Consider the following 15,543-nt stretch of genomic DNA (forward strand, 5'->3'; position numbering starts at 1 on the left):
AGTTGTAACTTTTAATCTCTTCAGTGATGTAGTAAAACAAAGATATGGAAGGTATATTAGAGTTCTTTTTCTGTATAAGCCATATATATATATATACATAATGTACACTCACAACAAGGGAGTATTCTTCAGATGATGATGACTGACTCCCAATTCAATCCTATACAGATAATTAGACAAATTATTCATCTTCTCTGAGTCTCAATTTTCTAATATTTAAAAAGATGAGAAGAATGTTACAAGGAGTAGAAAATGTAAGCAAGTAATATGGCAAACTCATGGTAGGTACTCAACAGTGAAAGTTACTATTGCACCTGGTAGACAAAATTGTGTGTGTGTTGATCATCTTTCAAATAACTTCCATTTTTATTTCAACATTGGCTTTGTCAATTCGCACTTAACTGACTAACCTAAGTGTCCACCTCAATTATACTTAAGACCAGTATCAATTCAAATTGAACTCACATTTGTAGATCAAGGTCAGGCACTTGATCTACTGAGGGAGATAGACACATAAACCAAGCCTACAACAGTAGGAGTGTCCTCCAGAGGTTACTCATTTTGGAGAAGGCAGGGGGAAATTATAGATGTACTCAATCTAGCTAATTCCCTTGGAAGTCAGGAGTCCTGACAACACATACCCTTTGATCAAAGCAGCTGGAGTTATAGAATGGTATTTAGAAAAATAATTGTTCATATGTTCACTTATGTGCTTTGATTAGTCTGCTGGATATGTGCATGTCAATCTTAGCAATGTGTTAAATGTACCTGACTAATGTCCTGCTGGAAATCATTAAAATATCACATAAATGATATTTAAACCTCTTCTGAATAATGACCAATTTCTGTTAGTTGGTTCTCTATATAGTATGCTTGAAAAAATTGAGCAACTCATTCATTTTTTAAATTAATTAGTCTTTACTTTCCGAGATTGCTACTTAAATTCTTAAGCCTTATTATGGAAAGTTGAAATTCTAATTTGGCATCAGTAGAATTATTGAGACTTGTATTCTTTCCAAGCAGAGGGAGAATGATCAATGAGATTCTTTCCACTAGAATGCGGACAAAATTTTGCGTCCATTTTGTTGATTAATATATCCCAAGTGCCTAGGACAGGGGTTAGCAAACTATGACTCACAGAACAAATCCAGCCTGCCTCCTGTTTTTATATATGCCCCGACCAATGGATTTTACAGTTTTAAATGGTGGGGAAAAAACAAAAAGAAGAAGAATATTTCATAACATGTGAATATTATACAAAATTTCAGTGCCCAATAAGTGATGTTCTATTATAACACAGCCATGCCCATTCATTTACATATTGTGTGGGGCTGTTTTTGTGCTACAAGGGAAGAATGGAGTAGTTTTAACAAAGATTGTGTGGCTCCCAAAGCCAAAAATAATTGGTATTTGGTCTTTTACAGAAAAAAAAAAAAATTCTAACCCCAGGCTTAGAACAATACTTTTCCTTAACTTCTTTTCAGGTCAGATACATTATTATTTAACCCTTACAAGTTTTCCAAAAGGAAAGTCTTAAGTCTATATATAACTCTAGGGCCAATCACTGCCTCATATCCTAGAATGGAAAGGTTCCTTGCATGAAAAAGAACACTGTGGATGAGAACACAGACTCAAAAGCCACACTGCCAGGTCCAGACTTTGGTTCTACCACTTACCAGCTGTGCAACAATGGGCAAAATACTTAACTTCTCTGTGTATCAGTTTTTCCATCTATAGAATGAGGCTAATGGTGGTACTCATACCTTAGTGCTGTTTTGAGCATTAAATAAGTTAATGTTTGTAAAATGCTTAGAACATCTTCTGATATTAAGTAGTTGTAAATAAAGTGATATATTTTTTTACTGTATTTTACTGTATTTTTAAGTTAAGAAGATAGAGAATCTTGGAAATTGGCTAATGAGTAAACCGCACCATTTTCATAAATATGGAAAAAAAATACAAGATATGAATTAAAAATGTGAACATGTCCACTTTTGTCAGTAAATCCTCTGAGTCAATACAACACATTAATATCTACTCTAATTGCTTTTTGATTGTAGGATATAACTATTTGGTTCCCATACCTGTGATATAATTTTGTAATCAATGGTCCTGTTTCACATAATAAACAAATTGTATTCTGAATGGTTGAGTAACTTCTGATACAAAAATCTAACTACCTAACAACTTCTAATCTGAGGGTATCAAATTGATATAAAGGGAAGTAACAATTTAGAGAATACATGGATACGAGATTGGTTTGCTTTGCTAAGGTTGTTATTCAGGCTTTAGAAAGAGAACTGATAGAAAATATAGTCCTACATTTAAGGAAATAGTTTTTAAGCACCAAAGCCAGGAAACAAAACTATGTTAGGAAATCTAATGGCTTTTTAATCATTACAAGTCATTTTAGCCAATAGATAATTGTGCTCCTTCAAGTTTAAGTAGATTTTTAAATTAATTTCTATGAAATCTTTAAATAGACTTTTTTAGAGAGTGAACTCTTTATAAGGTGGCCCTCTGTCTTCTGTGAAATAGAATCTCTGGAAAACTACACTTCAGTATAGGACTGTACTTGGGACTGTGGTAGCTGGTGGTTAAATGTTTTAAAAAACATGATTATTTTCTTTACAGGTGTTTTCCTGTGGAAGGGTCAATGGACTTTTTATGTGCAATAGTACTGTAGATTGGGGAGCATATTGGTGAAGTGCAACACTGAAGCTTTCTTATTTTATAATCTTAATTCTTTCAACTTTCAGTTAGCATTTATTTAACTGTTGCATTGTGTGAGATGCAATGAAAATGTAAAAAAGAAGTTCCTGAATCCAGTCCAAATTGACTTATTTGAATGACTACTAAATTATGCTCTAAAATTTAAAAAATACAAATGAAAAAAAAAAACTTGGGGGGTTACTTAAGCTAAACTTAGACTGTATGTTGTCTGATATTTACCTTCTAATGTACTATAAACATTGCATGTTATGTCACTTATTAAATTAAATTTCATACTTTGGAAGCCTTTATAAAGGTCTTTTCTAGAAACTTTTTCCAGAACTTATTTCTTGTTTATATTTCTTGCAATAAAACAAAGAGAATAAGAAATAAGACTTTGAATGTCTTAATTTTTGTCTTCTCAAGTCCTTTTCTCTTAAATTAGTTATGCATATATTTGAATATAAGATAATAAATCCTTTATTTTTAATTTATTATTCTTTTTAAAATTTATTATTCTATGCTTAATTTGCTAAAATAAAACATGAATCTGAACATAAATGGCATACTCAGAAAGACTAAGCCACTAGAGCAAAAATTAAATATTAATTTGGGTATTTAGAAAGTCTTCAGGCTTGGGTTGCTTTATTTTTCTAGATGTAATAAAAATTCAAAATTACTTAATAGTCTTTAAAAATATTTAAAATATTGTTATTATATTAATGGCCTTACTTTCTATAGATAACGTGATTCTTAAGCAAGTAGATTCTTTTTGAAGTGATTCTAGTTCCTCATATTTTGTATTTTTTCCAACAGATTAGTCAATTTTAATTTTTCAACTCCTTGTCTAAATTTGAGGAATTCTTTCATAGACTTTAAAAACTATAGGTGGATAAAAAGTAATAAATATAATGCATCCCCACTCAATTGTCTTCAATAAAAGTGATGCATTTGCAAAAGCAATTGTTTAACACATTTATCCTTCTGTTAAACTACATGTAAATCTGAGAGAACATTTTTATATTATGCTGATGCTATAATAAATGGGCCAGTATAATACTATTGGTTACAACTTACAGCATTTGTCTACATTAAAGTTAAGATCTTGATGGTTTGTCTTACATCTTTTTTGCAAATTAAAATTAGAATAATGTAATTAGTCCCCCCAAATTAAAATGCTACCATTATCAGTAATGGAACCAAATCTGAATTATAGTACTTTGAGACCAACAACAGGTTCACATGAACTGTTTTCTTCTCTGTATCTTCTGCTTTTAAAGGAAAATACAGTTTTCTTCCTGCCGCAGAAGTATCAGATTCTTGCAGCATCCATGACACTTGTAAGCATTTAGTGGTCAGACGCCACTACATATCCTTCAAATGATATGGCCCAGTGAAGCTGGAAGGTGTCGTCACGGAGCCAGGCAGCCTGGTATCTCAGCCATCCACCAGGACAGAACCAGCAGGCCCCAGCTGGTATGCTGAATCCAGACTAAGGTGGAAAATGGACTTTGCATTTTGAGAGTCAACTGTCCTAACACTGAGCCCTAGAACATACTTATTAGATAAAAGTGCATTGAGGGCTTCAGAAATTCTTTACAAGGTCCAATTTGTAGTGTTCAACATCCCGAAATCACTCTTAAAACAAGTTAAGCCTTAATCTCATTATCCCTCTGGGTTTCTGAGTTTATACTAGATTTTACATGTTTTTCAGAATATGAATAAATGGATGTTCAAGACTATAGCTGTGTTGTTTGAATTCTTGAATCTGTATAATATATACTAAATGAAGTATACTTTGTAGGTCATTTAAAAGTGATACAAGATAGGATAACAGAATATTAATCACCAGTGCCCATTAGTGGGCTGACATTTGCCCATCACACTAAGTTTTAATCTTTAGACAAATGAAAAGCTCTGACAAAATAAAAGTACATTCCATGTTCTTATTCATAGCTGGACTTCTGGGCTCACTATTCAAGCACACAAGGGTTTGGATTCTTTTTTTTTTTTTTTTTTTTTAAGGGTTTGGATTCTTGCTTGTGCTATTGTCCTAATATCCTCTTTTGACACAATTCATTAATTCATCTCTCACAAATATTAGAAAAGCAACTTAGAAGGTGGCTAAGTCCCAGATTTCCCATACCTCAGTGGGCCTCACCTGAATACCAGTGCTGTAGAGAATATTTTCCTGTTCTTAAAACATCTCCAGTTGGGTCTAGTAGAAACATCACGACTAAATATTTAATTCCATAAAGCTGCACAGAATGCATCCCCCCGCCCACCTTTAGATATCCTTCTGAATGGGAAAATACCATGATGGATTCTTAAACCATGTAACACTTTGGTGGATTAGGCTGGGGTGGGCAGCCTGGCATCTGAAATCATGATAGTTTTATCATGAGAAACTGAGAAGACACTGCTTCTCTTTTTTGAAAAAAAAAAAAGAAAAAAGAAAAAAGAAACGCTCTGCTAGGACTCATTAAAAGGGGTCTTAACATTGGAACCAATAAAACATGAGTGTCAATTCCTACGGCTAAAAACAAATCTCAGCAACATTTTCAAAAGGCATCATTTCTCTCTCCCCTTTGACATGAAACCTTATTTGCAGCACACAGAGACACATTCCAAAGAGCAACAACAAGTCCCCAACTTCTTTGTGACTTCAGAGCAGGCACAAGGACCTAACTGGAGCCAGATGACTTCCCTCCTCCCAATTTTCAGCCCTGCTCTCCGTGCTCCTGGTACAGATGGAAGCTACTAGGCGTGATTCCCTCTGACACCCTGAAACCTCCTGCTTTGCTCTCCTTTAAAAGTGCAAAAGAAAGGCTTCCCACAAAAGATAGAAAAGTTTGCCTGGGTATGTGATGCCAGAATTTCCAATAGTGACCCTAAGAGACAAAAACCTTTGGGAGCTCTAACTTCCAGAGGGAGCAGACCCCAGTCACTAAAACGACGACGACGACAACAACAACAACAACAACAAACCCTCGAGTGTCTGACGGAAAGAATGAAAGCTCTCTTCATGGAGCATCGCCAGGGCGCTCCTGCTCGCCCAAGGCAGGAAAGAGGTGGAGCGGGGTGGGGACTTGTCACTGCAGAATCCTTTTCCTTAAGCGAGTTCATTTTGAGATTTGGAGGGAGGACTGGTTGGAGAGGGTTCCAGAGCTGCGCTTCGAACTGCCCTGGCCTTTGGCCCCACCTGCCTGTCAATTTCAGCCCACAAGTCCCACATTTCTTGCCCTGGGGACGGTGAGAACGTGGGCTCTCTAGCGCTCGGGGATGCAGTTAGGCCACTTCCCCGATGACCTTTCAGGGACTCCGCAATCAACTTTCCCCACACAGTCTGAATTGTTTGTTTGCGTGTGTTTTCAGCCTGCCAGAGCCTCCCGCGCAGCCCACCCCTCTCCCCCCTCCTCTCTGCCCCCTCCCCTCCCTCCGGCCTTTCCAGCTTCCACCCCCCCCCCACCCCCGCCCTCCTCTTTGTTGTCTCCTACCTGCTGGCCAGGCTCTGCCTGCAGTGCTGCCTGAAGGGCATCAGGTGGTAGTTCATGGCGTCCAGCAGCAGCTTCTGGCAGACCGGGTCGGTGCGCATGAAATCCACTGACTGGACCCGCTCCACCAGCTCCGGGGCCGGGATGAGCGCGAAACGGAGGCGCTTCATGAGGTCGGGCGCGTACTGCATGCGGGTCTCGCGGTCGTGCTCCAGCCACAGCACGGACATCTGGAAGAGCGCCAGCTCCGACTCCACGGGGGGCGGCAGCGAGTCCAGCAGGGCGCGCATCTCCTCGAAGTTGAGCAGCAGCACATCCTCCACCAGGTACTTGTTGGCCAGCTTCTTGGTCTCCTCCAGGCCGTGCAGCGCGGCGATCTTGCACACCTGCTTGTAGTTCTGTACCGAGATCTGGTCGTTGAGGAACTGCACGCAGAGCTTGGTGACCTGGGGGATGTGCAAGATCTTGCTGACCGACAGCACCTCCTCCACCGTGTCCAGGGAGAGGGTCACGTTGGCCGTGTAGAGGTACTCGAGCACCAGGCGCAGCCCGATGGACGAGCAGCCCTGCAGCACCAGGTTGTTGATGGCCCGCGGACTGGTCAGCAGCTTGTCGTCGGGGGAGGAGGAAGGAGTCCCGGGCTCCTCCTGCGGCGGTGGCTGCTGCTGCTGTGGCGGCTGCTGCTGCGGCGGCTGCTGCTGCTGGTCCTTGGGGGCCCCCAGGCCGTCCTGGCCGCCGACCCCTCCCCCGAGAGGGGGGTGGCTGGAGAAGAGCGATCGGAAGTACTGCGAGCAGGAGGCCAGCACGGCCTTGTGGCAGTGGAACTGCTGGCCCTGGGCCGTCAGGGTCACGTCGCAAAACAGCTGCTTCCTCCACAGCAGGTTGAGGCCGTGCAGCAGGTTGTCGCTGTGGCTGGGGTCGAAGGTGGAGGTCCTGTCCCCGGATCTGGACATGGCGAGCTGACTCGGCGCACCTGGCTTTAAACCCTCCTCCAACCTGGCAGACAGGGGTGGGGGATGGGAGGGAGGGGAGCGGGGTAGTGGAGGTGGTGGGGTGTGGTCGGGGTGGGGAAGGGTGTGGAGCGGAGGGGAGGGCGAAGAACAACAGTCAGTGCCCCGCTCGGCTCCTGCCCGGCGCGCCCCAGGACCCCGACCCCAGGAGTACGGTCTGCAGGCGCTGAGTCCGTGAGCGCCACCACAAGGGCCCTGCCTGGGGTCGGGGCGCCGGCTCGGCTCCCTGCTACTCCTCTCGCCACCGCCCACACACTTCGTCCCTCACTTTCCTAAAACCACCCCGGCTCGGCTCTTGGCAGCGACAGTGGTGGCAGCAGCGACGGCAAAGTGGCGGCGGAGGCCGAGACACCTCGTGGGCTTGTGTCCATGCCGGGCCCGAGGAAGGGAAAGGCCGGGGAGTGGGGAGCCGGGGGCCCGGGAGAGCGCAGAGGCGGCCGTCGGCGGAGGGTCCAGGTCAACTTGTGCCTGCAGCTTTGCTTTTCGCAGTTGGTCCAGTTTGGAGGGGGGTGGGGTGGGGTGGGGTGGGGTGGGCAGGGGACCCGACAAGCGTGCGGGTGGGCGATTCTCAGCCCTCCGAAAGCCGGGAACCCCTTCGATTATCCGCGCTGCCCCGAGAAACTCCTAGGCTCATGGTCCGAGGGCGCAGATAAAGCCCTTTCTTCTCCCGGGAAAGTGCAGCGGAGCGCGGTGAGGACCAGCTCCGAGGACTCGGCAGAGGCGGGAGCTGTCCTTATCAATTCTAGCTCGTTTCTCTCACCCCGGCCCTGCCTGCTTCCCTGCTTCGCAAACTGTTGGCTTCCCCGTCACCGCTCAGTTTGGCTCATTTTCCAGAGACGCCTTGAAACCTGGCAGGAGAAGCCTTCCTGCCCCCCCACCCCCACCCCCACCCCGCCCCCACCCCCACCCGGGGCCCCCTCTCTCCCGTCCCCCGCCCCCCCCCCGCATTTCAAAGCGCGGGAGTTCAGACGTGTATCTCCCCTTCCCTCCCGGGGCGACCCCGGGGAGGACGGGGACGGAGGAAGTGGGGGGTACTGGGGTGGATTTAGAGCAGGAACCGGGAGGCCCCGGAGGGATTCACGTGAAAGGTTGTGTCTCCCAGGCACCGGGAACAGTGGCTTTAACTCCAGTAACTGTAAGAAGTTCAAGTTAACTGGCAGGTGTTGGGGGAGGGGTGGGGGCCGTCCAATGGGGGGGGTGGGTTCCGTGCGGGGTCTCCGCATCCCACCCAGCGTCGCCGCGCGAAGCCTCAGCTGCCCTCCGAGCCCCTCGGTACAACCCCCAGCGGCCCCCCACTCGGGCACCCCCACTCTCCTGGCCCTGGAACTACTTCTGTTAAAAAAAAAAAAAAAAAAAAAAAAAGTCTGAACCGCCCGCATCTAGGCGGAGGACGGCAGGTTGGGGGAGGCGAGGCGAAATCGATACGCCAGGTCCTTAACCTGTAATTGCACCTTCCAGGGCCGAGCGGAAAGGGACCCTCTGCCCACATCCCGCCCGCGCGCCCGCCCGCCCGGAGGGCCGCCGCCGCCGCCCGGCTCCGAGGGATCCCGCCGGACCTGCCCCTTCCACTGCGGCTCACTCTGCCCTGCCTGGCGCCGGTCCTGGATCGCCGGCTTCCTATTTATACCGTACTGGGCTCCTCTCGACTCACTTTACCATCCCGTTTCAGGTGGACCCTAACCTCCCTCGAGCTCCCTCCCCCGGCAGGACCCCCTCCCCCAGCGGCCCCCAAAGCTCTGCCTTTCCTGAAACATCTCCCAGAGTCTCTCCCTTTAAGTGGACCCGGTCATACCTCTCTCTCTTGCTCTCCCCGCTTCGTTGTCTCGCTCCCCCCCCCCCCCATCTTTTCCTGTTCCCCTTCCTTCTTGTTCTCCTCCTTTGCCTTTCCCCCTCATCTGCTTATTTCTTGCAATAGGAGTTTTATTCTTTATGAGCGTTTGCCACACAACTGCCCCCCCCCCCGGAAAGACTCCCTCCCTGTCCCTTCCCCCGCCAACAACCCAAAAGACAGAACAAAATACACACAAGGCAGACACAAGGCCAGAAACTTACCTGCTTTCAACCAGCTGCAAAGTCAAGGCTCACTTAAGCTCCCCCCCAAAAATCAATTGTCCTTCCTTTTTAAAGGTTTGCTCTCTCCTTGGGAGGGGGAAAACACCTTCTGGTTCCCAACTCCAGGCAGTCACTCTTTACAATTTATTTTGTCGTACATCATTTGATCACCATGAATTAGCAACAGCAAGAAAATGTAGGAGAGGGAGAAAAGAGAGAAAGAGAGAGGGAGAGAGAGGGAGAGAGAGGGAGAGAGAGAGAGGGAGCAGAGCTTTCTGCAAGAGAAGAAGAAGAAAAAATGTACGTGTGACAAATTATGCTACCAAGAAACAACACATCATTATCCTTGGGCCTGGGGCTCAGTGAGTCGTAACGAGAGTAATAGGAAATCCACGGTTGGGGAGAGAAACGGTCGTGCTTGGCCAGTAGAGAGAGACCATACAGGGGGATGGATGCTGGAGAGACTCGCAAAATTATGGCTCAAGGCTATTGTAAAAATTGTCGAGCGTAAATGACTGCGATTTCAAACATCTTTGGAAGAAAGAAGGGGAAAAAGCGAGCCCCCCCTCCCTCCCTCTCCCTCTCTCTCCCTCTCTCTTCTCTCTCTCTATAAAGAACCGTCAAGTTTTAGTGCGCATTGCTAATTAGTCAATTTCTCTCTGCCTTCACAGGCTGGCGACTTCGCTGCTGAGCTGAAACTGCTAATTTCTGTGACCAGCTTTTTTCTTAGCTGTGATCTGGATGAATGAGTAGCTGTCTCACAGAGATGACAAAAATAAACTCTAATCCCCCCCAAAATTTCCACTACATCTTTCTCATGCATAGATTTATGATCTTCAAGCGCTCTGTGCAATATGCAAACTTTTTTTTGTGTCTGTATATATGCTGTTGTTTCCAGATTTCACTACACTGGTATGCTGCTTGCCCCCCCCCCCCCCCACCATGAAATGCAGAAAACGTCTGATCTCAAAGTATGCCAAGATGCCACTTTCTAGTGTCTCGGTATCTGGGGTTTGAGTCTAATTTGGAAGACACTAGTCCTTGCCTAAAAGGTGAGTGGCTGAGTGTACAAACTGGGGGTGGGGGAATTAGAGCTGGTAGATGGAAAAGAAGACAGCCCTTCGCTTTTTATTTGTTTCCCTGCACTATACAAGCTTTATGATCTTGTTGGAAAACATATTTTCTCTATCATTTTGCCTGGTTAAACAACCATCTCTGAACTTCTGTGTCAGCTCCTCAACAGATAAGAGTTCAGAAGTCATATTTTGTTTTTAATTGAAAGATTATCATATTGTCAGATTTGTCTTTCAATTAAGAGTCTTTGAATTGCAGGAGCTAGAATCAAGTGCTGGGAAACCCAGCTGCAATTTCACAGATGTAACCTTTAAACTTTAGACCTCATCTGATACATAAGGATGACCACATAAAGCTCACATTTTGGCCCGGCTTCACATGCAAAATGAACCCCAAAATGATTCTGGAATTTTCACTGTACCAGAGATTCATGTGCATTTTGGTAGAGGACATGTTCTCTAGACTTATCTCATGATATATTGTGCCCTTACATTTATAGCCCTGCATTTTGGTTGTCAATGGGGGTTGGAGGTGTCCCAGAAAGGAAGAAAGAAAAAAAAAAAAAAGCAAAAAAAAAAAAAAAAAAAAAAAGCATGCCCTTGAATAGAACGGGCATGAAAGAAAGCTGGACATGAGTTAAACTGAGTTTTCTTTGCTATCAAATATATGAATATGATTCATTCTAATTTATATATGCTCTGATTAGTAAACTTATTAAAATACACATCAGGGCACCACTGAAAAAGGCTGTCTTCCCACTTTCCCTTTTGATTTGTGAGATATGGAAAGACACCTGCTTAAGAGAGGGGGGAAAACTGAAAATTCTTTGGTTTAGAAATAGGGAATTCCCCATTTAGAATAATAAACATTAACATGCATGTGGGATATTTGCTCTTAAATAAATGAAGAAGGATCAAACTGAAGCATTTACTCCTCACAACGGTCCTTCTCTATCAAGGTCCTAGGTTATCTGAGAGTAAGATACTTTATTCAGATCTTATTGAGATGCTGTATTTCAGCTTTCATATTTATAATAAAAAGCTCAAATATATGGTAAAATAATAGAAAAGGATTTTTTTTTTGTTTTTGTTTAGAGCAAGGAAAAGAAAGAGAACAGATTCTTCAAATCTTCTGGCCCTACTATTTGTTTTGAATGTTCCCTTTTTTGAATTTCCCTTAGTTAGGTCTTGAACAGGAAGATTGTGTAATTGTGATACAGTGTCTTTTGGGGGGTTCTGTGCATTAGCAATTAAAGCTATCATGTCTGTGCAGGATCACCAAATTCTCATACATTGAAAGTATAATTTGTATAGTCTGCTTTTGATGTTCAGCTCTTATGAGCTTCCAATGAAGTATTTGGAAATAAATCCAAACATGAGTAAGAGTATCGATCACTTAAACTATTGCCATCTTTCCATGTTCTCATAAAGGAAGTAAGACATGTTTTGAGATCTCAAAATATCTTGATTTTGAATTTCTATTTCTTTTTTCTTTACTAATAGGATGTATTGATTGCTAATTATGATGACATGGATCTTTGTTTCTCCCAAACAATATGAAAGACACATTTCAAAAATTTTAACTATCTATAATTTTGATGCTTATTTAACAAGTAGAGTGGAAGGGGAAGAGAAGGGCTGTGGTCTTGCAATTCTAAAACAGCTGTTGAAATGAAGTGGCTAGGCTGCTTTCTTCTGGGTTTTAAAGTACACTATTTGAGAATGTTTAAGATTTCAGAGAAAAAATTACAATTATGGTTGTTTCATAAGCAATTAAAAATAATATTGATGATAAAACATCCCTTCATAATCTATGTGTGCACTGGCATATATATCATGTAAGTCTCACACCTCCAATATCTTGCACTGGCTTTGACTGAAATTATTGCAGAACTCACAAATGATATGACACTATTTACAATAAATCCCGTTATGAAAGATTCAATTTGCAGCAATCAGATGCTAGCTACTAAGCGATTGTAAGTATTTGAATTTTATCCTACTTCACTGTTCAACGTACAGAAATTGCATCTGTGTGTTTGATCTGTCCTGCTGAGCACTATCAGCAGCTTGCATCTCTGCCACTATTGTTTTTAAAATGGCAGGAAGGACGTGACTAGTCAAGAGCACTCAGCAGGATGGATTTCACATGGCATAGGAGCCCGAATTGTCTTATAAAAAAACTAAATATGATCATGTAGTCATCTAATTCAAGCAGTCTTCATACTTCGACAGAATTATCAAAATTATTCATCAGTGAATCTGCATTTAAACTATGTACAGTGGAGAGATTCTGGAACTGCCACTACCGAGCAATCTACTGGAGCTGCCACTAACTCTGAGCAGTCTGGTCAGCCTTCCGGGTGGCAGGGACCCAGGCGAATCAGTGGCTCTGGTTGCTTAGGACCATCTCGCTGGACTGGATGAACTTAAGATTATCTTGAGAACAGTTCCAGAAGTGTTTTGCTGCTTCACATGAAGGGGCAGCCACATTGAAACTTCATTTTCCTCATTCTCCACTTTTCTGCTTCAGATTTATGAGTTACCACCAAATTGTATAAACATCAAAGATTGGCTTTGCCTGTATTTCTTTTGGTTACTAAATACTACTTCCTGTGGCCTGACCTTTATGATTGCCACCATTGTAAGATGGATAAAGGGAGAAATTATTCCATTTTACAGTAAAATTGAGCAAAAAAAGGACCTCCTAGGTCCCCAAAGCCAGGGAGTGGCAAAACCCAGACAAAAATCATAGGCCTCTATTTTAGATCTTGGGTAGACATGGCCAGAAATATCACAAAACCACTAGCATCATGAAGCTTATGGAAGAGCAAAAAATCGGAAATAACAGTAAAAGATAAGAAATGGTACAACTGGCTAGTATTTAGTCAAAGCCAATGGTTTACTATTGCTCTGGGGCCAAGTCCAACTCCTTGGCCAGTATTCCAGGTTCCTAGGTTCCTGTGGTAGCTCTTCTGGTAAGTCTGTTTTTAGCTGCTTTTTGAATACCTCCCACTTTCATACCACATGTTTAGGTTGTATCCTTATGAGAGGCCTGGGTTCTCTACATAGAGAAATCCCACCTATTTCTCAGATCAAACTCAGATTTCTTTCCACTTTGAAACTCTTCCTGGCAACTTTGAACAGAGTAGTCATAGCTAATTTTTACGGAACTCCTTGCTTATTTGGTGGACACTAGCCTGAATCCTTTAGATGTTTTATTTTCTTAATTCTTTTGCCAATCCCATGAGACGGCATGGTAGATTGTGAAAAAGGCACCAACTCTCTATCCTTCCTGGTATAAATATCCCATTATAAAGTGGCTTTGCTCTTCTTCCCATCAAGAATGAAGTCTATTTCCCCACCCCCTGAATGTGAGCTGGCCTTGTCGCTTGTTTGATCAATAGAATGTGCCAGAAGTCACTTTGTGCCAATTCCAAGTCTGAGCCTTAAAAGGCCTTGTATGCTTCAACTTCCCCTGTTTGAATCCTGCCAGCTGCCATTTGAAAAAGTCTAGGTTAGCCTGGTGGCAGATGAGATACTACATGGTCTCAGCTGACCTAGGATGTATGAATGAGCCCAGCTAAGACAGAAGAACCAACATAGCTCAAGTTTACTGACCCACGGAACTCTGGGCAAAATAAATGGCTGCTGTTTTAAGCCATTAATTTTTGGGGTGACTTGTTCCATAGTAAAATTAGCCAATAAAGAAAGATGCCATTATTCTAACCTTATCAATGAGCAAAATGAAGTGCAGAGAAATCAAATAAAATTTTCAGGGCCACACACCTTTTCAAAAGTAGAGCCAAGATCCAAATCAATACAACCTGACTCTAGAGGTTAACCATTATGCTACACTAGCCACAAAAGAAGTGCCTGCCTTCTGTGAACTTCTTACATCTATTCATCAAGCATATGTTAAGTATTTATTATATCCCAGACAATGTGCTAAACATTGACGATAACAATGATGAGTAAAACTGCGTCCTTGCCCTCAAGGGGCTAACATTCTAATGGAGGAGACAGGCAGGTAAATTAGACACAGCATGTGAATAATTACAGTGTGATGATTGCTCTAATAAGGGTATGTGTAATGAACTACTGGAGCAGAAAGAACAAGCTCCTAAGTTCCTTATAGTACTTATTACCTATAATACTTTCTTGATACTTATTGTTTACCACTTTGTATAGCTAATTACTTATATAGATTAATATATTTTATGATCTCAGCTAGATTATAAGCTTCTAGAGGAGAAAAAGCCTGGTATCTGATAAAGTCTCCCGTGGTCCACAGCTCTGTATCTTGCCCATAATAGATATCCAATAAATATACTGATGGACTATGAAAGATGGATTTTCAAATTTTTCAGGGTATCAGCAGAAAGGACAAGGGGGTATTTCAAAATCCGGGACTGTTTTGGGCATTTAACTAAGGAGATATTAATCAATTGCTTGATTTTAAATAATAAAATCTTTTTAACATTGTGAAATAAACATTTATTGTACATAGACAAGAATCTGATAGGACCTTGTGAGTATTTCCCTCAAATCCTTTACCTACGGCAACCATCACTTGGCCAAGTGCTCTAAAAAATCGAAGGGAATAGTTACTTTTATGGAAATATTTATTAAACTGCTAAACCAAGGTAGCACAAAGTTGTGTTTCTAAGCCTGCATTCTGGAAGCAGACCACTTACTTTTGAATCCTAGCTTTGCCACTCCATCTTTGAGACTTTGGATAAATAACATTTCTCTGCCCAGTTTCCTCATCCAAGAATGGGGATAATTATAGTACCTGCCTCCTAGGGTTTTACAATGCTTAAATTTTGTAAATATTTGTAAAAGTGCTTAGAACAGTTTCAGACACATAGTGAGCACCATGTGAATGTTTGTTAAATAAAAAATACACATATGTAACTAAAGAAGAACTTTTTCTTTTTCCTATTCTGCACATTATGCCCAGTATTCAACAAATATGAGTTAGAAGGAATAAAGACATCTGCTTTTCTCAGGTTTGCAATAATTCATAATGCTATTCAAGAGACAACCGGTCATGTTAACAAAAGAATCATTATTTTTGACTTTGTTCTTTAAATGTTGTATGTTTCCATTTATCTTCCTATAGTTTTAAAAACCACCATTCATTTATCTTTGGGAACACTTGGTGTTTTTTTTTTTTTAAAGATTTTATTTATTTATTCA

General features: G+C 42.4%; 1 protein-coding gene across 1 annotated transcript in view; it reads right to left on the minus strand.

The window, feature by feature from the left end:
- KLHL14 (kelch like family member 14) overlaps positions 1 to 8,036 on the minus strand; it is a 99,663-nt gene extending 91,627 nt beyond the window's left edge. The window contains exon 1 of the mRNA XM_025996934.2: positions 6,210 to 8,036. Coding sequence (XP_025852719.1) covers positions 6,210 to 7,159 — 950 coding nt within the window. The 5' untranslated portion in view covers positions 7,160 to 8,036. The remainder of the gene's footprint in view (positions 1 to 6,209) is intronic.
- Positions 8,037 to 15,543: the final 7,507 nt, after the last annotated feature.

This window comes from Vulpes vulpes, chromosome 13 (assembly GCF_048418805.1).
Source record: "Vulpes vulpes isolate BD-2025 chromosome 13, VulVul3, whole genome shotgun sequence".
Lineage (NCBI taxonomy): Eukaryota > Metazoa > Chordata > Mammalia > Carnivora > Canidae > Vulpes > Vulpes vulpes.